This window comes from Paramormyrops kingsleyae, chromosome 20 (genome assembly GCF_048594095.1).
Source record: "Paramormyrops kingsleyae isolate MSU_618 chromosome 20, PKINGS_0.4, whole genome shotgun sequence".
NCBI classification, from domain to species: Eukaryota; Metazoa; Chordata; class Actinopteri; order Osteoglossiformes; family Mormyridae; genus Paramormyrops; species Paramormyrops kingsleyae.
The window spans coordinates 8,135,342-8,157,136 of NC_132816.1; the positions used below are offsets into that span (position 1 = coordinate 8,135,342).

The following is a 21,795-nucleotide window of genomic DNA, read 5'->3' on the forward strand; positions in this document are numbered from 1 at the left end:
GCGTATATAGGCCACATAAAGAATAGAGTTTGTTTTTATATAACTGTAATAATAAGCTTAAATAAGAATAAGCTTAAGAAATACAATAGAAAGCATGGAACTCTACACCCTGGGTATTTCAAAGATAACAGTAATGACATTTTAGGTCTTTTATTGCCTTGTGTACTTTTCAATGGGTCCTCATGTCAGTAAAACATCTGCAATTACTAAAGAAAACAAAACCAAAAAAAAACCAAGAAGAGCCATTCTTTCCTTTTGCACCATCACGATTGGAAATCAACCTCCCTGAGATAGACAGGTGGAGCAAACAAGTCTGGCGTCGTCATGGAGACCACCGACCGGGCACAGGGAGGGCCGTTGAGATCAGTACCTTCCTGAGGGGCTTTACCGTCCACCCTGAGCAGCGAGGGGCAGCAGTAACCAATTCCGGGTCCAAACAAGGAGACCGTGGGCTCGGGGGGGGGGGGGGGCGACTGAAGTCAAACTGTAACTATATCAATATGCCTGACCCAACAACCACATTCCAGATAAAACGGTACATCCCACACAACATGTTCCTGTGGAAGTCTGGCAGGTCCTTCTGACGTAACGGGATATGTTAGGATACCGCTGTGAAGTGCTCAGTCCTACACATTACAGTGACCTGCGGTCAAGAAAACACAGCCGCCTGACCACTAGGGGGAGGTGTGGGGCATCTGCTCTCTCACCTCACCGCCCTGATCACTGACTTGAGCGCTGGCGTCAGGTCGTCCACAGAGATCTCGCAGTGGCAGCCCTTGTCGTCGAAGCCGTCGTCCGGGCCCATGCTGGTGTCAGCTGCTGGGGGGGGGGGGGGGGTGGTGAATAAACAGTGAGAGAGATGTGACAAAAGACAACACGACCTGAGGGAGACGGGGGCCCAAGATGGGGGTTTGAGGCGGCGCTAACGAGGCCGGTAAGAGTCAACGTGTGGCAAACGTGACAGAGATGCAGGGAGAGAAGTGCAGAGTCAGACCCCTGCGGACTCCCACCCAACCTGGAGGCAGCAGCTAATGGAGCACGGCGGCGGAGATCGGCCCAAACCGACTGCTTCTCAGAGTGTCCAGTGACCATCACCTGCCCCCCAGCCCTGCACAGCCCCCAGCCTATCAGGTTGCCTCCGGCAGGCCTTATTCACCTTCGTATCACCATGATTATTATTATAGATGTTGTTGCAGTAGTTACCAAGCTGTCCCCCCGCATCACCCACAGCAAGCGCCGGTTCGGATGGAGGTCCAATGCGCTCCTCCTTCTGCTAGGCCTGTGTGAGGCCCGAATGAGACCTGCTCCACTGGCCCTCTGTTTGAGGTCCTTAATGTCTCCACCAACTCCTACCAAGTGCTACCATAATTAATCTTAAATGTGGAAAGTGCTAAATCCATCACCACCATTGTGTTTACTGCTGCAAATACCCCCAATATTGGTCTGACAGGCCATATCTAAACATATTAATTCGCACATGGACCTGAAGCAGGGAATCATGGGTAACGAGGGAGTCCATCTTCACAGCACTGACAATATCCATGTGTGGATATCAAGTGTGTAGGCAACTCGAAGTAAATGCGCTATTGGCGAGAATTTGGGGAGGGGGGGTGAGACCAGGGCTGCCGGCCCGCTTGACCGCTGCCGGAACTGGCAGGCGGTGGCGGGCTGTGGTCAGCCAGTACGGGTCACGTTTCACATCGTTCATGAGGAAAAGGGAAGGATCCCACTTCAGCAAAACACATGCATTTGTGGGCAGGAAGCGCATGGGGGGCTCTGGGGCGGAGGGGGCAGCCTGCGGGCAAAGCTGACAGGACGGCATCAGCATGGATGGTAGCCGGGGAAAGCGTGCCAGGGACCCCCCCCCCCCCATTTCCCTGAAGGAGTTTCATTGTTTTTTGTTCTAGAAGTAACAAGCAAAATGCTTTCAAAGAGGAATCGCTCCTCTGCTCAGCACCGCTGCTGACTGGGAAAGCGCTCTCTCAGTGGGGAGGGGGGCGGGGGGGATTTGAGTGGATCTGAGAGAGCTCAAATGGAAACGTGTCGGGCCTGGTGGAGCCGGCCTCATCATCAGGGGCAGCTAAGAGATTTCGGGGCCCGTGACAGCATATCATATTGCCCCCCCCACCCAGACCAATCTGGTTATGTTCCAAATGTTTTAGGGCCCCTCTCAGTCAGGGGACCTTGACTAACCCCCATCCCAGATATTAAAACCTGTACCTCAAAGCCAAATCTACCAACGGCGTGAATGGGTGCCTGTCAGCTCAGAGCTGGTGACCCGTGTGCATTCAGGATGTACCAGCTCACCAAGTCCACGAGGCTAATGCCCCTAAATCAATGTTCCATTGTCATGGTAACAGGAGCGGGGAGGGGCTCACCTTCTGGGGTGGCACGTGATTGGCTCTTGAGCCGTAGGGAGGGCCGGAAGCGGGTGCGATCGTTGAAGCTCCAGCTCTTCTGCACCTTGGCTGGGCTGGTGCCCTCGGTGCCGACGTCCGTGCTGGGGGAGCGCCGGTCCCCGCTGGACGTATGGCGGCCCTTGATGCTCTGCCCCCGCGGGCTGGCCAGACGCACGCGCTCCTTGAAGCTCAGCTTCTGGCTGCGGGGGGCACAATCACAGGAATGATCAGCTGCCTAATGTTGAAACTCGAAAGGAAATAGACAAGTATTTGTTTTATTTATAATACTAAAATGGGTGGGGGGGGGGGCATGAGGGGCGTTTTCTATGAAAAAAGCACTAAATTGGGGCCCCAATCTGTCACACTGCTTGCAATCACCGGGGCCCAGGCGAGACCCCACCCCAGGCTGTAATTAACTGGGGGGGGGGGGAGGGTGGCTGGGCCGGACATATTGACTTCACTGTGAGTCACTGACTGATGGGGGTCTCACTGGAATGCCAGGTACAGGGCAGTGCAGACCCTGGGACACACGCACACACGCATGCAGACGCACGCTGTCCTGGGAGAAGCCGGCATGCACGATGACGAGCGGGCAGACCCACGCCATGGCCAGGCAACTCCATCTCTGTGCCTGCGGTCAGTGGAGCGTCTGACACAGACAATGGGCACTGAGGGGATAACCCCGCCCCCCCATTGTAAACTGACTCCGCCCTATGGGAGGGGCTAATGGGTTCAGGGGCTCCTACACAACAGCAGGATCAAAACCAAACGCAGCCCTGGAGCGGCTTGTATGCAGGTTGCTCAGTTTCTGGGGGGGGATTTCAAGTCAGAGTCATGCAGGGTGGGTGGGTCAGAATGGACACAGGCAGCAGGCAGAGTGAGGGACAGGGCCTAACCCTAACCCTAACCACCCTCCGATGGCCCTTAAAGACTCTGAACTGTGACACATTACTCTATTGATGTAGCGTTCGGTGAGCAGTGGGTCATAAAGCATCATTTTAAAGACTGACATGTCTATTACAGACCATAAAGACAGCTTATCAACATACACTGAAAGGTAACTGTATTTCTGCCTGGACACTAAAATGTATTGCACCAACAGGAAGTGACCAGGGTCAGTACCTACCCGTGTACTCTTCTCTAACCCAAAAGCAATTATACTCTGTGCTTACTAACCTAAGGAACAGTCACTAATGATTTAATGAGGCTCACCAGTCATTTCAGCCCCTTCTCTTGTGCATATAATACAGTACGCCGGAAAAGAATGTCAATTAAATGCATAAAATTAAAGTATGAAAAATGTACAATGGTGTCTATCTATATTTAATTATGTCTTTCTTGGACAGTTAAAAAAGCAATCATAGTGTACTCATACACTTAACATCTGATCTACACATAACAGCACCCCCTGCTGGTGTGGATGTCTTAAGGGCTGCGGCCTTGGTTTGGGATCTAGAAAAAGGGGTGACAATTCAACAATTACTGTGAACTTCCGCAACAACATTGCAGTTCACCTGTATTTCTTTACAGTCTAGCAGTGTGTGGTGACACACCTCTGAGGATTGCCTCTAGGGGGGGGGGGTTAGGGGTGAGAAATCACTCACGTGGGGCAGATTTGTCCGAAAACCGGCAGGCAACAGGCAGTCAGGGATTCTGACAGGCAACATCCGAAATGAAACCACCAGAAAACGTGACGGTAATTATACAGGAACAAGGGACCCGGACCCGCCAGGCGGGGCCATCGCTGTCCATGCACCTACGGTTAGTCAGCATTCCCACAGGCCACGTGCCCAGGAGGGGGGGTGTCGAATACCTATGTCTCCACGAGGTAAACCTCCAGCAGAATCTCTCTCTACTACTAAAAAGCTTACTAGGGGAGATAGACGGTCATGTGTTATTCCAGCCAGAAGAAGAAAGTCTCCGGTCAAGTAGCTGAAACAGTAAACAGTCATCATGTGTAACAGAGAAGGTAGGTCATTCATACGTTCCGTTTCTGCATCGCTCGTTAAAGGACAGTCATTACCCAGCTCTTTATACACAGGCATTTCCAAAGCCCGATGGCCCGGAACCGGACCGTGAAGAGACAGAAAACAATTTTACAGTTTATCATCTGATGGCCCCCCCAAATTGGGGGGAGATTAACCGGCACGAGGGAGTAAATGTAGCATTAGTAGAGGTGCATTAAAAGAGGAATTGCTAAGATTTTTTTTTTGGGAAGGGGGTGGATTGTATAGGGTGTGGGGAAGCATGGGCTGGTGGGGAACTGCTCCAGACACACCTGCCCTGCCTCCTCCCAGATGGATTCTTGTTGTTATGAGCGCCGCCCCTGTGGACCCTTTAGATATACACCTAACACTCTGATTCACTGATTTTTATTCTACAAAAAAAATAAAAGGGAGGATGGACAGCATAATTAGGCCGACCCACATATGACTCATCACGCAAAGTGGACCAATCAGCTGAGACTACAGGTGAATGTATAAATTTCTGCAGGTCCACCTTGTACTCATCAGGACCAGCATCTTCTAGTCAAAGAGTACTTAGGCTGCCATTAAATAAAATCATGTATATTTTAAGCTTAATGCATGACCTGCTGATAGTAGGATTAATGACCCATAATGCTCTGGGACTGCTACTGAAGATTGGGCTGTGAGGTGGACAGCTCACACACACACACACACACGCACACACATATTCACTCATTTTTTGAGTCAAGACCCATTTAGAGAAATCAATTCACCCAACCTCCACACCCTCCAAAGGAGCCCCCCCCCACCGTGTATGCCTCACATGTATCACGTCCCACATGTATCATCAGGCCACAGTTTGGCGATGTGGTACGTTGTTAATACTGTATAACACACATTTTACACCCCCTGAGAAGCAAGAACAGCTAACCTCTGCGCGGTCCTGTCAGGCTGCTTCACAGCTCCTGCTTTTCTTGACACACCAGAGAGATGGGAATGGTCTCTGGAGCAGCCCGACAGGGAATAATGACTAACATAAATATCCGAGAATGGGAAAAGAACGTTTCCTGGGCACATCTGACTCCCTGGACACAGAGCTAACAGTGATGGGTACCCCCCTCCCCCCCATTACTGTATGCTTGCCGATGAGGATGTAGCCTGGGATGAGAATTACGGAATAGCCTTTACAGAATTTCCGGAATCCGATAAAAGCATCGCACTAATTCCACAAAAAAGACATGTGCAATTCATTGAATTAGGAACATTATCCAATCCTGTTAAGAGTCTGTCACAGTTTTCTGTTGCTCCTGAAGGGAAATCAGTACAGTTCATAATCCTCGATGAATAATTAATCGAAAATTACGAGAAGCGTCACGCGTAACGGTGTACAGTTTTAAGAGTTTAAGGCCTACAAACCTTGTGGATGATTCCAGCTGGTCCTTCCTTCGTGTGTCGAAGCAGACGGGGAGAGGGGCACAGAGGTCAAAGGTCAATCGTCCATGTCTCCAGGCGTGGCGGCACACACAATTAAAGACCCAAAACCGATACTGTGCATACGACCCACACGACACGGACGATCACGAAGGAGAAAGAGAAAAGTGACAAAAACTCAGCAGGAGGGAGCAGGATGCAGGCCCATGCGGCAAGACGTCAAAAGGCAGGCGCAGGCAGGCCTCACACGGTACACACCAGGCAGACTAGGCAAGCGCGGCAGCGGGGCAGGGAGTGCAGCTAGCACGGCTAGTAGGGCCTGGCGGCTCACACCTGCTTGAACATGTGTTTGTTTTTCCTTGGCGTTAAGGGTGGGGTGTGCCCTGTGCTAATGCGTCGCTGAAAGAGCGCCCCCTCCTGGCGGGAGGATAGCCCTTCGTGGACTGGCGTGTGAGTCCCGGTCAAACCCGGCGCCCACAGAGATGTCAAAGGGCAGCTGGGCCCGCGATGGGACCCTGTGGGAGCTCAGCAGATGGCTGGCCCAGTATTTCCAGGCTCCAAACTTTGTGCAAAACCACGACGCAAAGTATCTCATGGCGGTTTTTACGGGGGACATGCTACTATGGGATAATGATGCAGGGGCAATAGAGTTTGAAGGGCCCACCTAGATCGCTCTCATCATATATCATACCCAGCAGAGGTGGAGAGTCAACGTGTTGGCACCATAAAACTGGCTATTTGGCGCCACCCAGAGGACGAGAGAGGGAAAATTTTGGGCCACAGACAGAAACATGGGGCACCTGAGAGCAGATCAGGGCTGTCAGTGGGTTGCGGCCCAGTGGTGGATCTGAGGGGCTGGGGGTGGGAGATGTATTTGAGTGTAGCTACAGACCAACACGTTCGGGAGCCTGGATCATAATGGGCAGTTCGATGGCAGGGAATAATTAAAAGCAACATTTAAAAATTTGGAAAAAAAAATAAAGATAAACACATATTTAAAAGAAAAGAAAGAGGTATAAAAACTTACAGTAAAGTGATATACAGGCCGGGAGACTTAACAAAAATACCAATTAATGGGAGAAAGAGGAGGAGAAACAGCGGAGGGCACAGACGCCACGTTTAACACCAGCTGCCATAGTTGTACCTACTTCATAGGGCTGCAGGTATGCAAGGCCTTCAAATGAGGCTTCCAGGTAGCAATGGAAACCGAGTTCTCATCAGCCGAATAACTACGCCAAACACACTGCATGCAGAATATACAAAATGGGGGGGGAGGAAGAGAGGGAACGAAAAAAAAAAAAGAAGAACAAGGCCAGAGGAAGAAGGGGTAAAAGAAGAAGAGGAGGAGGAGGAGGAGGAGGAAAAAAACAAAACAAATGAAAAGAAGATTAGTAAAAACGACTGCGGCTAGGCTCGTTGTCAGGTGGGGGTACGGATACATGCCTGGGGAGGACAGTTTCATAGTGACGCCAGGTGGCCCTCAGGTAGAGCCGGCTATCGTCAGTGGAGTAATACCGCCACGCGGCCTGGTGTGGGGGGGAGGAGACAGAGGGGCCACAGCATGATGAGGAGGCGGCTGACCTTACCGCACCGCCGCGGCTCTCCAGTAGGGGGCGCCAAAGGCAGTGGTGGGCGTGGCCTGAAGCCGGCCGGACGGGGCATTACGTGGGGCTTCACGCTCGAGAACAAACCCCGACTGACTCACGCTACATGCTACGTACAAGGAGGTGTTCCCGGCCCTGGGATGTTTCTGTGAGGGAGGAAGTTTTAACTGGAAGAGCCACAGAAATTTCCTAAGTGTAGGAGCCATCCGTAGCGGGCTGTGATATCATGTGTCTGTGAACCCCCTTGTCCAATTAAAAAACGAGCTGGAGGGGGAGGACTTTAACTCTGCTTTGGGTTAGGTTAAGTGAGGAGAGCAGAGCTGTCTGCAGGAGTGTGTGTGCGAGTGTGTCTGTATATCTGTCTTTGTGAGTGTGACTTTCTGGGTGTGCGTGTGCATGCGTGTGTTTAAAATCATGTTTGAGTGTGATGTGTGACTGTGTGTGATGTGTGACTGTGTGTGACTGTGTGTGACTGTGTGACCTGGTGTGACTGTGTGACCATGTGCGACTGGGTGACCGTGTGTGACTGTGTGTGACTGTGTGTGATGTGTGACTGTGTGTGATGTGTGACTGTGTGTGACTGTGTGTGATGTGTGACTGTGTGTGACTGTGTGACTTGGTGTGACTGTGTGACCATGTGCGACTGGGTGACCGTGTGTGACTGTGTGTGATGTGTGACTGTGTGTGACTGTGTGTGATGTGTGACTGTGTGTGACTGTGTGACCTGGTGTGACTGTGTGACCATGTGCGACTGGGTGACCGTGTGTGACTGTGTGACTGTGTCTGATGTGTGACTGTGTGTGACTGTGTGACTGTGTGTGATGTGTGACTGTGTGTGACTGTGTGTGATGTGTGACTGTGTGTGACTGTGTGACCTGGTGTGACTGTGTGACCATGTGCGACTGGGTGACCGTGTGTGACTGTGTGTGATGTGTGACTGTGTGTGACTGTGTGACCTGGTGTGACTGTGTGACCATGTGCGACTGGGTGACCGTGTGTGACTGTGTGACTGTGTGTGACTGTGTGACCTGGTGTGACTATGTGACCATGTGTGACTGTGTGTGACTGTGTGACTGTGTGTGACTGTGTGACTGTGTGTGACTGTGTGTGACTGTGTGACCTGGTGTGACTATGTGACCATGTGTGACTGTGTGACTGTGTGTGACTGTGTGTGACTGTGTGACTGTGTGTGACTGTGTGTGACTGTGTGACCTGGTGTGACTGTGTGACCATGTGTGACTGTGTGTGACTGTGTGTGACTGTGTGTGACCTGGTGTGACTGTGTGACCATGTGTGACTGTGTGACTGTGTGTGACTGTGTGACCTGGTGTGACTGTGTGACCTGGTGTGACTCTGTGACTGTGTGTGACTGTGTGACCATATTGACTGTTGAAGAACCATGAGCATATGGACCGGGATCTGACAGCTAGACGAGAGAGGAGATCCTGCACCTCCTCTTCACAAGAAGCCAACATGGCTGCCCTGGTGGTGCGGGGGTGGGGGGGGGGGGAGGCGTGCGGGTACCTGGATGAGGCTGGCTGCCGGGTTCCGCCGCTTCTCGAAGTGCTTCTGCCTGTGCTGCTCCTGGACCTTCAGAGCAAAGCCGGAGCCCAAGATGCCCTGTGGAGTCGCCAAGGCAACACATTAGCGACAGCCCTGGGGTACCCGCCCCCTCGAGGGGCCCCAGACGCTCGGCTCCGATCCGTGCTCTCCTTGACGGATATGTGAGATGATCTGATTTCCTCTTCAAAATGAAAGGCTGTTGTTGCCACGGCCACTGTTGCCCGCAGCGCCGCATCTCCATACTTATTACAGGCATTAGGGGGCGGTGTGGTTCACCACTGGCATTCTCTGGGACCCAACTCTGACGGGTTGGAGGGAGCGGCAGAGATAATAATCTGCAGTGATGGATCTTCTGCGAACGGCTTGCACAGCAGTTTGGAGGGGAACAGGCTCCCTCAATGAAACAGCGTGTCAGTGTCTCCGGGGAGTGCAAGCGAGGGAGGACGCCCCCCCCCCCCGGGGTTATTTTTATGGCTCAGATCTCACAGGCTGACCCACTGCTGCCTGAGGCTCGGTCTGGACAGCCCCAGAAGCCACCTCCCTCCTCCCTCTACTCTTCTTTGTGGGGTACAATTTATTTTAATATAATTATCCATCCATCCATCCATCCATCCATCCTACAAGTGCTTATCCAGTTTGGGTGACGGGGGGCCTGGAGCTTCTGCCCCCCTGACCAGCCCATCGTAGGGCACACATGATCACCACAGGTAATTCAGAGATGCCATTTAGATTGAATGTCCAGCCATGGAGTTCAGAGGCCACCGTGTCACCCTAATATATATCTCCAGTTTAATAAATGTTAATTTAATGCTACAGGGCAGTAAAGAGTTGGAATTTTAAAAAGGTGGCCAAAAATAGGCTTTATGTGATGTATGGTAAGCAAAACAGAACAGTGAAGGTGAGCGAACAGCAGGGGGCGACTTGCTCACCGCGGGGAGGGCGAAGAAGGAGATTCCCAGCAGGGCGAAGAAGGCGGACAGCAGGCGGCCCGTCCACGTCTTGGGCGTCTTGTCCCCGTAGCCGATTGTGGTGAGGGTGATCTGAGGACAGGGGTGGGGGGGGGGGGCGGTGAAGGCCCCAGCTGAAACAGGACACCTTCTCTTGTGTTCCACCACAAGCCCCACCACACCACCCAGAGCAAACTTTGGCTTGGCAGGCAAGTGAGTGAACAAAGGGGAGCAGTACAGCGGGAGGGAGGACAGCGGGAGGGAGGACAGAGGGAGGGAGGACAGAGGGAGGGAGGACAGCGGGAGGGAGGACAGAGGGAGGGAGGACAGCGGGAGGGAAGACAGAGGGAGGGAGGACAGCGGGAGGGAGGACAGAGGGAGGGAGGACAGCGGGAGGGAGGATAGCGGGAGGGAAGACAGAGGGAGGGAGGACAGCGGGAGGGAGGACAGCGGGAGGGAAGACAGAGGGAGGGAGGACAGCGGGAGGGAGGACAGCGGGAGGGAGGACAGAGGGAGGGAGGACAGAGGGAGGGAGGACAGCGGGAGGGAGGACAGAGGGAGGGAGGGCAGAGGGAGGGAGGACAGAGGGAGGGAGGGCAGAGGGAGGGAGGACAGCGGGAGGGAGGACAGAGGGAGGGAGGAGAGCGGGAGGGATGACAGTGGAGGGGAGGACAGAGGGAGGGAGGACAGTGGAGGGGAGGACAGAGGGAGGGAGGACAGAGGGAGGGAGGACAGTGGAGGGGAGGACAGCGGGAGGGAGGACAGAGGGAGGGAGGACAGCGGGAGGGAGGACAGAGGGAGGGAGGACAGAGGGAGGGAGGACAGTGGAGGGGAGGACAGAGGGAGGGAGGACAGCGGGAGAGAGGACAGAGGGAGGGAGGACAGAGGGAGGGAGGAGAGCGGGAGAGAGGACAGCGGGAGGGAGGACAGCGGGAGAGAGGACAGAGGGAGGGAGGACAGAGGGAGAGGACAGCGGGAGGGAGGACAGAGGGAGGGAGGACAGCGGGAGGGAGGACAGCGGGAGAGAGGACAGAGGGAGGGAGGACAGAGGGAGGAAAGACAGTGGAGGGGGGTCAGTGGGAGGAAGGATAGTGGAGGGGGAAACAGTGGAGGGAGGACAGCAGAGGAGAGGAGGACAGTGGGGGGGGGACAGTGGAGCTCTTCCTGTTACATCAGGAGCCCCCCACCTCATTTCTGTGACAATGGACACTTTTCTGTCAGTAGTCTGTATAGTGCCCAATCATCTTCAGAGGCCTTAACAAAGATCTAACAGCGAGAAAGGCATCGTGGGAGGACAGGAGTGTAGCTGATCTGTCACAGATATTTTATGTTAAAACGGCCCAGTGGCAGCAGGGTGCTGAGTTTATGCAGGGCGGCGGGGGGATACAGCTGCACATGAACCTCTGGGGTCCGAGGAGGAAGCATTGCGGTTCAGCCCAAGGCAGCATGCTGACTACCAGCCCCTGATGCTGCCCTGTATCCATGAGGACAGGTCACTTCAGTGTGACTCTGGATGGGTCAGGGACGTCCCCTATCCAGACGGCTCTCTCTGTCTATACACATAAGTCAGCCCCGACAAACCAAAATATTCACAACCAGAAATATGAATGCACCAGGACGCGAGTTACGCGAGCAGCCGTGGTTCGGACCAGCCAGAACAGGGAAACATCCGTCATTTTATCCAGGAGCTCCAGCTCAGCTTAAAAGCCAACCCCGGTGGCCTGGCCCACCCTCCCCTGCCCCAGCCAAAGTGCCGAATGGCTCCTATCGATTCTCTGGTTCCCTCAAATCACGTCCGTATTACTTATCTGACTCCATGACCAACCTCGCTTTCCCATGACATTGCCTCGACACAATTTTCTCCCACTGCGATATTTACCCATTTAGCCCCCGCGACAGAAGCAGGCATAAATGAAATCTGGCACTTCGCTTCATTATGATTACGGCCTGTAATTGCCTCCCCAGAGCAGGGGCACAGAGTCCCGCCTGCGGCTCTCGGCGGAGAGACCGAGCCGAAATCTCGCCTTGAATTTTATGACCCGGAAATGACCTCCCTTGTCCTGCGAGTTTAGCGACATGCATTAGCAATCTGTGCCTCGCATTCCCCTACGGCTCCTCAGTGATGTGGGAGGCAAGAAAAACCCCCAGTGGAGTCAGTGTATTAAATATTGAATGGTATTGGGGTCTTTTAAAGCCCCTTTTGTCCATATTCCGAAAGCGCTGAAGGCTGGATGCACAGCTGGGCCTCTAGGGGGTGCTAATGCAGAGATCAGAACCCTCACCTCCACTCATATTCCCACAAGTGTGTTTTTTCCCATTCGACAGTTTCGGTCTCCACGATAAAGGAATGTCGGTGTGAACGGCAGGGCGTTGTCTTTGGCTGGGAACGACACTAAAGGGAATCGCACCTGGCTATGGGTTCGGCACTCACTGCCACCGATATCTCTAAAGGCTATTTAGCACTGTTTTGCTGATTAGTGGCCTGGAGGTCTGAAGACCAACCCCCTGAAACGTGAACCTCTCATGGGAGCTCAGAAGCTTTGCTGGCTGCTCTCTCAGGGACCTCAACACGGTTCTAAAAATCCAACATTCCCCTCTCTGTGGCGAGGCGAAAAGGGAGATGATTATAGTGGCATTATTCCTGCCTGCAGATGCTCAGAAAGACCCGAGTGTCTCTGAGCCACTATCCTTCCTGCAGGACACACCAAGATGGTGACCGCGTGCCACGGGGAGCAGGCAGCCTCACCTGGGAGCGTCATACGCACACATGACATGAGCCAGAAAAACATGATGGCTGCCAAGGTTCTTCAGAACCCCGGAACCCCGGAACCCCGGTGTCTGTGCCATATTTTACAGCAACAGTTGGAGAAGATTAATTACGTCCATGCTGATTTAAAAATCATTCAATTAAACAAACAGACGGTGGAGGAGAGAGAGGACCACACAAAGTGTTGGGGGGGGGGGGGGGGGGGGGACAGTGAGGATGCTTTACTTTGCTCAGGGTCCATAGGGAGAAAAAAAAGTGAAGACTCTGTCCCTTTCTTGTAGAGGTACTCTACTCACCGTGCCCCACCAGAGGGCGTCGGCATACGTGTTGAAGTCTACGTTGAACTCTTTCTCCACCAGGTACACCAGGAACGAGGAGAAGATGAGAACCAGGAAACCGATATACCAGGCGGTGACCAGCTCCTGCAGTGAAGGGGACAGGCCATGACGATGATGAGTGTAACTACGGAGGGAACTGATGCTAACTGCGGCTAATTCCACGGAGCACTAGCCTGTGTCAGGGGATAAACAAGGTGGTTAGCAGGGACCACCCTGCATTTGCCTCCCCCAATATAACGATAAAGGCATATGGAACTGGCCCTTGGAAATTAATCCAAAGACGGCTTTAATATGTGTTATTCATGCAGTCTAATCCCTTAGAAATTAATTTTGGGAATAGCATGTTGCCAGGGAGCTAAATAATGACTTAGGCTGGCCAGAAATACCCTCGAAGCAGGGAGAACCCACGGGGCAGTGTTCTAGGATCAGCAGAACCCCGACTCAAGCATAACATAACACCCAAAGGGGTCAAGGAACTCCCCAGGAGTGGAGAGTGGAGTCAGAATTAGCCTGTCGATAATGAAGCCAAACAGTGGCCGTGCTAGCAGCTAGCTGCATGGCGTCAGGAATAGCTAACTGGCTCCTTGAAAGGGACCATTTTCCACGTGGTCCCCGTCACCCGGCTGCACGTACCTTGCTGTGGGCGTAGACCACAGAGCCCAGTAGCTTCCAGGTGCCGCCCCGCCGGTCCATGCGCACCATGCGCAGGATCTGCAGGAAGCGCAGGCTGCGCAATGCTGATGTGGCGAAGATGTTGCCCTGGCTGCCTGCAGACACCACGGCCACCGAGGCGATGAGCACGATGATGTCTGGGGGGGAGGGTTAGGGGCCGAGGTAGGGGTGAGAGAGGAGATGGTGGGCATCGGGTATGTTAGCATGTAGATGACATTTTCACAAACACCATTAAGGAAGAAAAAGGCCGTCCTGGGGAAGTCGAACTTGTATCCTAGGACAGGCAACCATCAACGGTGGTGGGGAGGGGGGGGGTGTGTGGAGAGGTGGCCTGTCATGCTCCCCCATCACCTGGTTGTCACCAGCAGCCTCCAGTTGGGTAGTGGCCACTGCGAGCACTGGGTCTGTGCAGGAGTACGGAGCTTTGACGATGGCTAACGCAGCTAACTGCTAACTCGGCTAATCACTAACGCAGCTAACTGCTAACATGGCTAATCACTAATGAAGCTAATCGCTAACGTGACTAATCACTATTGAAACTAATCGCTAACGTGGCTAATCACCTGGGTCTGCCACGAGGTGATGGATCTCCCGCTGCCGGAAAACGGTTGAGAAAACAGTTCCGGCGTGTTTTATAACACAGATATGATATTTAACACAGAACTCCTGGGAAGATCAACAAGTAACCACTTTCTCTGAAAAAACAGAATCAGCCCCATAAAGCACACAGACGTTGGGGCCCCCGGTCATTTCTGTACTGGAATAATATTATCCTTTTATTAAATCACATTTCTCCAAAGCTTTTTTCGTGTTGTCAAATTTGAAATCCTACGCCGACCGTATGTTTGCCCTTCTCGGGGAAAAGTTACGATTCCGTTCCTCCCGTTTGACGTTTCATTTTCTCAGTAAAACAAAGCCACCGCCTGTAATCCTTGCCACGCGGAACCCTGCGGTCATGGCCGAAATGAGCAGATCGGCATATCCCGTTACACGGGAAAGCGGCAGGCTTCCGATGAAGGCCGCGACCTGACGGAAAATACATTATCCGCTTGCGGAACGCCGCAGCTTGAGGGGAATAGGTGGGGGGGGGCTGTTCTAATGGTGTCGGCTGGGTGCCCATCGGTGGCCGACATGACGGTCTTATCCCTGTCAGATTTGCCCGGCTTGTCCATCTCCAGAACACGGCTCAAGTGCACAAGTTAAGAACAACCTGAACCAAAATTCTACCCAGAAGATAAGAAAGTCTGACCAGGGTGGGCCAGTCGAGGCTACAACAACACAAAACAGCAGCTATATCAGGCCGAATGTCTGAGGCAACGTGATGTAAGCGTACTGAGCACCATGCAGTGGCGTTATGGGACTCTGAGTACCAGGTCAGGGGTACATCAGGTGGGTGGCCTGTAAGGAAGAGATTACTATTGTACAGAGGTAGAGAGTTCAGGTCCAGAGAGAACAAATCCAGACCAAGATTTTGTTTCAACCAACCAGTTGAGTACTCTGTGACTGTGACTCTTTAAACTTAACTGGTTGGTTGAAACAAAATCTTGGTCTGGATTTGTACTTTCTGGACCTGAAATCTCCACCTCTGCTATTGTGTCATGTGTGTGAGTATTACACTACTGACTGAAGGAAATAAATAAGTTACTATGTGTTTGAAGCCCTGAGCACCAGGCCTGTGTGGAGGCATTAGAGTCTGTACCGAGTCTGTACCGAGTGTGTTGTATAAACACAGTGTTAGCTGTGTGTGCGCGTTATACAGTAAAGGCATGAGACCAGAGTGTACCATGTGACTTCTGTCAGACACGCTCGTTTGTTCAGATCCTCGCACACTCATCGGCAGCCTGCCCGCTCACCCCCGCTCACTCCTGCTCACCACCAGCCCCGCAAAGCCATCATTTATTTACATAGGCCGCAGCTGCAGGATTTGCGTCAGGGAAAATGGCGCAATAAGCCTAAATACGGCGGGGTGAGCAGACCTGGAACGCGTCTCCTAATAAAGTGTGAAAGCCGTGCTGGCGGGACAGGCGGGCGGACATTAATTAGAGGAGTGCCCCCCCGTAGGATTTCCTTGCGCTTCTGGCCATTGTGGTGCTCGAATGGCTCGGGGTGAGAGTGGAAACCGCCAGTGGATCCCTGTGATTTGCGGCTCTCCATGACCCGGCCCGGACCCGCCGGACGGCTGCCTTTTATGACTGGCTTCATGGTCTGCTGTGCCACTACTTACACCACCTGGCCACAGGGGGTGCTAAAGGAAGGGCAGCAGTCCTGTTGGTATCTACTTTCCTTGGTTTGTACAGATTTGTGTGAGTTTCAGTAGCAGTGTGTTTAGTGTTTTGTTATCATGTGGGCATTTAGAGTGTTTGTGAGTGTTGTGCTTTTGAATGTTTAGCGTGTATCTGTGTTTGTGCGTGTATGCGTGTTTCTACACGTCTGTGTATATTTGTGCATGTCTGCAGACACATTTATACATTTTTAGCAAGGATGCTGCCCATGGATGAAGTGCTGAGCTGTGCAGATGAGGCAGACATGCGTAGGTTGTCCATGGAGAAAATGCTGAGCACTGCACAGATGAGGCAGACATGCATAAGCTGGCCATGAATGAAGCCTTTTGCTGCACAGATTAGGCAGACACATGTGAACTGCCCATGAATGAAGCGCTGAACTGTGCAGATGAAGGAGACACACTGCCCATGAATGAAGCGCTGAACTGTGCAGATGAAGGAGACACACTGCTCATGAATGAAGCGCTGAACTGTGCAGATGAAGGAGACACACTGCTCATGAATGAAGCGCTGAACTGTGCAGATGAAGGAGACACACTGCTCATGAATGAAGCGCTGAACTGTACAGATGAAGGAGACACACTGCTCATAAATGAAGCGCTGAGCTTCAGGATAATGAAAGTATTTCCATTCTGATTGTTTCGCTGACATTACTCTCTCTAGCCGATGTTTTTCCATGTGCCTGTGGGGGGGGGGGACACGGCCCCTGGCAGGATTATCCTGCTTACAGGGTGTGGCCATGCGCCCCCCGACTGGGCTGGCTTGCATTTTCAAAATAACAGAACTTTACAAAGCAGCCGACACGGGCAAACTAAGAGGGCCCTAATCCATTAATAATCAGCAGAGACTGCAGGCCAGCGGTACAGCATGAAAGCTGAGGCCTTTGCAAAGCTAACGACCGGCAGCGACGCACTGCAGGTTATAGGGCCTTCAGCACCACTGCGACGTTAGACGCTCTGGGGCGTACAGAGATGTAAACCCAGCAATACAGCAAAGGCATCAGAAGAGCGAATGCAGGATGACAGTCCATAGCGGCGAGTAGCACTACGGCAAATATCTGCTGATTCAAATCCCAAGGGGGGGCAGGGGGGGGTTACGGCAGTGAATAAGGTGCTTAAACTGAATTACTTGAGTCAACATCTGACTATACAGGCAGGTAATGCTGTAAGCTTTTTGTTTTTCATCGATAAACAAACAGGGGAAGGGCTTTGGGGGTGGGGGGTGTAGGGAGGTGTGGGGGGGAGGGGATCTGGGAGCTGCGTATGTGGCAGGCCTGTTGTGGCAGGTTTGAATGGAGATCCCCCCCCCCCCCCAAAACAACTGATCTCCTTCCCCCCATACTTACGGACCTTAGGCACTTGCTGCCCACACAAAGGGACAGCGAGGCCCCCCCCCAGCGCCCTTGCCCCCCCCGGCGCCCTTGCCCCCCCCGGCGCCCTTGCCCCCCCCGGCACCCTTGCCCCCCCAGGCGCCCTTGCCCCCCCCCCGGCGCCCTTGCCCCCCCCCGGCGCCCTTGCCCCCCCCCGGCACCCTTGCCCCACCCGGCGCCCTTGCCCCCCCCGGTGCCCTTACCGATGACACAGAAGGGCTTCCTGGCAAAGCGCAGCCTGCCCTGCCAGCCTCGGTATCGGCAGCAGCAGCCGGCCGCCCAAATGCGGATGATGTACTCCAGGCCGAAGACCACGATCATCACAAACTCCTGTAGGGAAGAGGCGGGGGCGGGGGGGGGGGCACAGGCTACATAAGGGGATCTGATCAGGTGTGAGTCTGTAAGGAGATCTGATCAGGTGTGAGTCTGTAAGGAGATCTGATCAGGTGTGAGTCTGTAAGGAGATCTGATCAGGTGTGAGTCTGTAAGGAGATCTGATCAGGTGTAGTTTGTAAGGCTGACTGGGTTCTGAAGGGTGATCCAGGAGACACTGGAATAAAGTCAAACCAAGATTCCTTCTTGTAAAGACGGTAAACCAGCCCTTGATGGGACTGAACTTTTGTGAAATTATAGTTTATAGTTAGTCTCTGGCAACCTGACAAGAAACAACCGAAATGCACAACAGGGCAGAACGGCTTTGCAGATATTTTGAGCAATATTTTCGTTCGTGATATAAAATCATCTGTAACATTAGCAGCATAGCAACTAAATAGCCAGCATGAACTATAAACAAATCACAACGGTAATAATGGTTTTCTTCATTCCTCTGTGGTTCATCTAATGACTAAACATGCTAGACCACAAAAATAAATTCGAAAGCCCCTGGAAATGAAAAATGAAAGATGACTACAGCTAATTATACAATGGTATATATATGTATTGTCAATGTCGTAATTTTCTGTAGGAAAATCATGTATTATTCAGTAATAGGTCCTGATTAAGTGTGTGGGCTGTCCAGTCCATGGCTGCCTTTTGTACCCCTCTGCTGATCCAGTTTACGAAGCCCCGCCCCTCCATTAGGACACAGGGAAAGCAGATGGAGTTGCTTACATGATGCCGTGGAGGATTGTGGGTAATTACATAGGACTGCTTCTTGCTTAGTGTCAGTGTGAATGCTTCTCTTCTCCTTTTCCCTGGCCGCGTTCAGTTCAGTCTGCTTAACAGCAGCTCTCCTCCGTGATTCATGACCACCTCCTGACCCGATTCTGCTAACGACCCCCGTTACGTGGCCCTGATTCGCGGCCTCAGAAAACCATGGCAAAGGAGACGCTTGAAACCGCGATTATCACCGCCAGCGACCGGTGGCGCCTCTGACGTCACGGCCCCTCGGCGGCACTCGTTTGCATTTCCATTCAATTACCATGGCGATTACGCTCTGACAATGTGGATGGGGCGGGTGGCGGGGCATCAAGTCAGCGTTTCGTAATTAGAGCCCCGTTCTAGAGCTCCTGGGGGGGGTATGGGGCTGTCAGGGAGAGGCAGCGTACAGGAAACACAGGAAGGGTGCTTGTCTCACAGCCAGAGTGGGCATCAGTGAGCAACACTACAATGTGATTGTTTTTTTTTTTTTTTGCAAATCAATTTGAGGAGCATAATTCTGTTTATTCCCCACAATATATTTGATTCTATATACTTTTATACTGATGCAGCAGAAATGTCTGCGAGTGCCTCTGGGCTGTGCCAGACAGAAACTAACCTCCCTTCCTCTTTTGTTACTTATTCTTTATACATATATATATATATATCCCCCCCCCCCCCCCCCCCACACACACGCACACGCACACACACTACCAATCATTCGCTGTGCTTTCTCTTTTCCATTTATCTCCCCGGGGGTGACAATAATGTTGGGAGTAAGCACACCCCCCCCACCCCCGGTACTCGGCAAGCGGGAAAGACGACAGCTGGGCGGTAAAAGTTGGCGCTAAAACCCATGTAAGAGGGACACGCCGCGGCCACCGGGCTGGGGGCTCAGGAGAGGCCACCACAGCGTCTTACTGCACAGCTTTATACTTTGTTTATTTATGTACTTTTGGAATAGGGTGGGTGGATGGGGGGGGGGTCAGTTCGGACAGCATCCTGATGGAGGCACAGAGGCGGGGGGGTGGGGAGGGTTCTGCCACTGCCGCCCTTCCTCACTGCACGAGGCGATACCATCTCCCAGCATGCCCAGTAACAGGCAGGGACAGGGGGCTGCCCAAAGGGCTGCTGGGAACTCACAGCCCCTTATCTACAACATTCCTGGGACTTAACACCGTGGCTAATTTAGTGCTCAGGCGCTCTTATGAAGACACGCAGACTTATAACCTTCATAACCACTCGCCGGCGTGGTTAGCTGCGAAAAGACACATCTCTCGAATTAAATCACGCGTCTCCTCTCTTATGTACCCATTCATTACCCATTAGTCACTAATCAAATCGGGCTCAAGGAGATCTGCAGCTTATCTCTGGAAGGATGCTCTTAACGAGTTTTTGTTTGGTGTTTTTTTATCCAAGATGACTTGCAGTGTAACCAATGAAACCCACACACACACACACACACACATGTAGGGTAAACATATCCTTATGGGGACCGCTCATTCATTTCAATGGGAAAAATGCTAACGCTAACTATGACAACCTTAACCCCTACCCTGCCCTAACCATAACCATAAGTAACCTAACAAAATACAAGAGTTTTTGCAGTTTTTTCATAGCAGTCACCGATTTTTATAAAATAGAGTTTTCCCTTATGGGGACCAGGAAAACGGTCCCCATAGGGGAAAAAAAATGGATATTTATCACGTTATGGGGACATTGTGTCCCCATAAGGACAGGTAAACCCGCTCACATATACACACACACACACACAGGTTAGCTGTTGGTTGCGGAGGTGAGCCAGGTAACCCGGAGGAGCCCTCATCGCCACAGTTTGGATGTGACTCCGCCCTCATGACCAGCCTCATCGGCACAGTTTGGATGTGGCTCCGCCCTCAAGACCAGCCTCATCGCCACAGTTTGGATGTGGCTCCGCCCTCATGACCAGCCTCATCGCCACAGTTTGGATGTGACTCCGCCCTCATGACCAGCCTCATCGCCACAGTTTGGATATGGTTCCGCCCTCATGACCAGCCTCATCGCCACAGTTTGGATGTGACTCCGCCCTCATGACCAGCCTCATCGGCACAGTTTGGATGTGGCTCCGCCCTCATGACCAGCCTCATCGCCACAGTTTGGATGTGGTTCCGCCCTCATGACCAGCCTCATCGCCACAGTTTGGATGTGGTTCCGCCCTCATGACCAGCCTCATCGCCACAGTTTGGATGTGACTCCGCCCTCATGACCAGCCTCATCGGCACAGTTTGGATGTGGCTCCGCCCTCATGACCAGCCTCATCGCCACAGTTTGGATGTGGTTCCGCCCTCATGACCAGCCTCATCGCCACAGTTTGGATGTGACTCCGCCCTCATGACCAGCCTCATCGCCACAGTTTGGATGTGGCTCCGCCCTCATGACCAGCCTCATCGCCACAGTTTGGATGTGGTTCCGCCCTCATGACCAGCCTCATCGCCACAGTTTGGATGTGGCTCCGCCCTCATGACCAGCCTCATCGCCACAGTTTGGATGTGGCTCCGCCCTCATGACCAGCCACCAACGCCCCGCCCACCAAGCCGCACAGATGTCCGCGTATCGCTGACGCCGCTGCTGACGATGCTTCTGATCTTGAATTTTAGCTACTGTCCTGAAGCTTAGAGGCACTGCCCCCTTTACAAAAAAGCCCCACCCTAGAGGTTATAGCTCCAGTGCCCCCCCCCCCAAAAAAGCCACAATCATGTGACTCATGTTGTGTGACTTTTAACATGGATGCCACTTTACCTGTCCGTCCCACCTTTGTTTCCAAGGGCTTATAGTTTACCTGTGTAAGATCAGTGATGTCATGATTCAGGCACCATTTAGGCTCCATTACAGAGCTGATGAGGCCAATAATGACTAAACATCTGTAGTCATAGTGAGCAGCACTGATATACGCATGACACCGAGTGACAAACCGCCTCAGGTACTTGAACACAGAGAGTGGGCGGCTTCTTTATTCTGCAAAGCAAATGGCCTCGTCAGTTCTGTGCAGTTAGTGGGTTTAATGCTTTGTGAAGGAGGCAGGTGTGGAGGCAGGGGTGCCGTCGGGCATGTTCGGAAGACGGCCGTGGATGTATCTCACCAGGATGACAAGGCAGTGGGACGAGAGCTCCAGGTGAGCGGGAATGGTGGAGAATACAGACAGCACCAGGCAGCCAAACACCAGGATGAACCTACGGGTGAAGAAAAGACAAACTCAGTGCCATGGCAACCGAACTGAAAGGGCCAGTAGGGCTAACGCTGTCCTGGTTCCGGAATCTCTGGTTTATATAGCATCTTATGT

The 21,795-nt window shown here is 52.6% G+C and overlaps 2 protein-coding genes across 17 annotated transcripts in view; both read right to left on the reverse strand.

The window, feature by feature from the left end:
* kcnq5a (potassium voltage-gated channel, KQT-like subfamily, member 5a) overlaps positions 1 to 21,795 on the reverse strand; it is an 88,945-nt gene that overhangs the window by 4,843 nt on the left and 62,307 nt on the right. Inside the window, exons 3-14 of one of the 10 annotated variants that reach the window (XM_072703321.1) lie at positions 21,595 to 21,685; positions 17,543 to 17,669; positions 13,650 to 13,825; positions 12,975 to 13,100; positions 9,894 to 10,004; positions 8,926 to 9,021; positions 7,241 to 7,323; positions 5,783 to 5,809; positions 5,298 to 5,369; positions 4,213 to 4,269; positions 2,379 to 2,599; positions 708 to 819 (exon numbers count right to left, since the gene is read on the reverse strand). In XM_072703321.1, coding sequence (XP_072559422.1) covers positions 708 to 819; positions 2,379 to 2,599; positions 4,213 to 4,269; positions 5,298 to 5,369; positions 5,783 to 5,809; positions 7,241 to 7,323; positions 8,926 to 9,021; positions 9,894 to 10,004; positions 12,975 to 13,100; positions 13,650 to 13,825; positions 17,543 to 17,669; positions 21,595 to 21,685 — 1,299 coding nt within the window. Of the gene's footprint in view, positions 1 to 707; positions 820 to 2,378; positions 2,600 to 4,212; positions 4,270 to 5,297; positions 5,370 to 5,782; positions 5,810 to 6,945; positions 7,041 to 7,240; positions 7,324 to 8,925; positions 9,022 to 9,893; positions 10,005 to 12,974; positions 13,101 to 13,649; positions 13,826 to 17,542; positions 17,670 to 21,594; positions 21,686 to 21,795 lie in introns of all 10 variants that reach the window. The other 9 variants (XM_072703318.1, XM_072703320.1, XM_072703322.1 and 6 more) reach the window with 9 other exon arrangements.
* LOC140581245 (uncharacterized) lies at positions 7,321 to 8,908 on the reverse strand. Of its 7 annotated transcripts, none has more exons than XM_072703333.1 (3): positions 8,468 to 8,908; positions 8,207 to 8,420; positions 7,321 to 8,116 (listed from the first exon to the last, which is right to left on the reverse strand). In XM_072703333.1, the coding sequence occupies exons 1-3, from the start codon at positions 8,874 to 8,876 to the stop codon at positions 7,654 to 7,656; spliced, it is 1,086 nt and encodes a 361-aa protein (XP_072559434.1). In that variant the 5' UTR covers positions 8,877 to 8,908; the 3' UTR covers positions 7,321 to 7,653. The 7 variants fall into 7 exon arrangements, with proteins under 7 accessions (XP_072559434.1, XP_072559435.1, XP_072559436.1 ...); XM_072703334.1 differs by having other exon boundaries at positions 7,321 to 8,420; positions 8,468 to 8,613; positions 8,672 to 8,896; XM_072703335.1 differs by having other exon boundaries at positions 7,321 to 8,267; positions 8,486 to 8,908.

What these genes read in the sequence shown, in the direction of transcription:
- LOC140581245 (XM_072703329.1), bottom strand. Translation starts at nt 8,876, where the DNA reads ATGTTGGCTTCTTGTGAAGAGGAGGTGCAGGATCTCCTCTCTCGTCTA. An exon ending in CAGTCACACACAGTCACACA is followed by an intron (nt 8,421 to 8,467) that starts GTCACACACAGT and finishes CAGGTCACACAG; the next exon opens with TCACACACAGTCACACAGTC.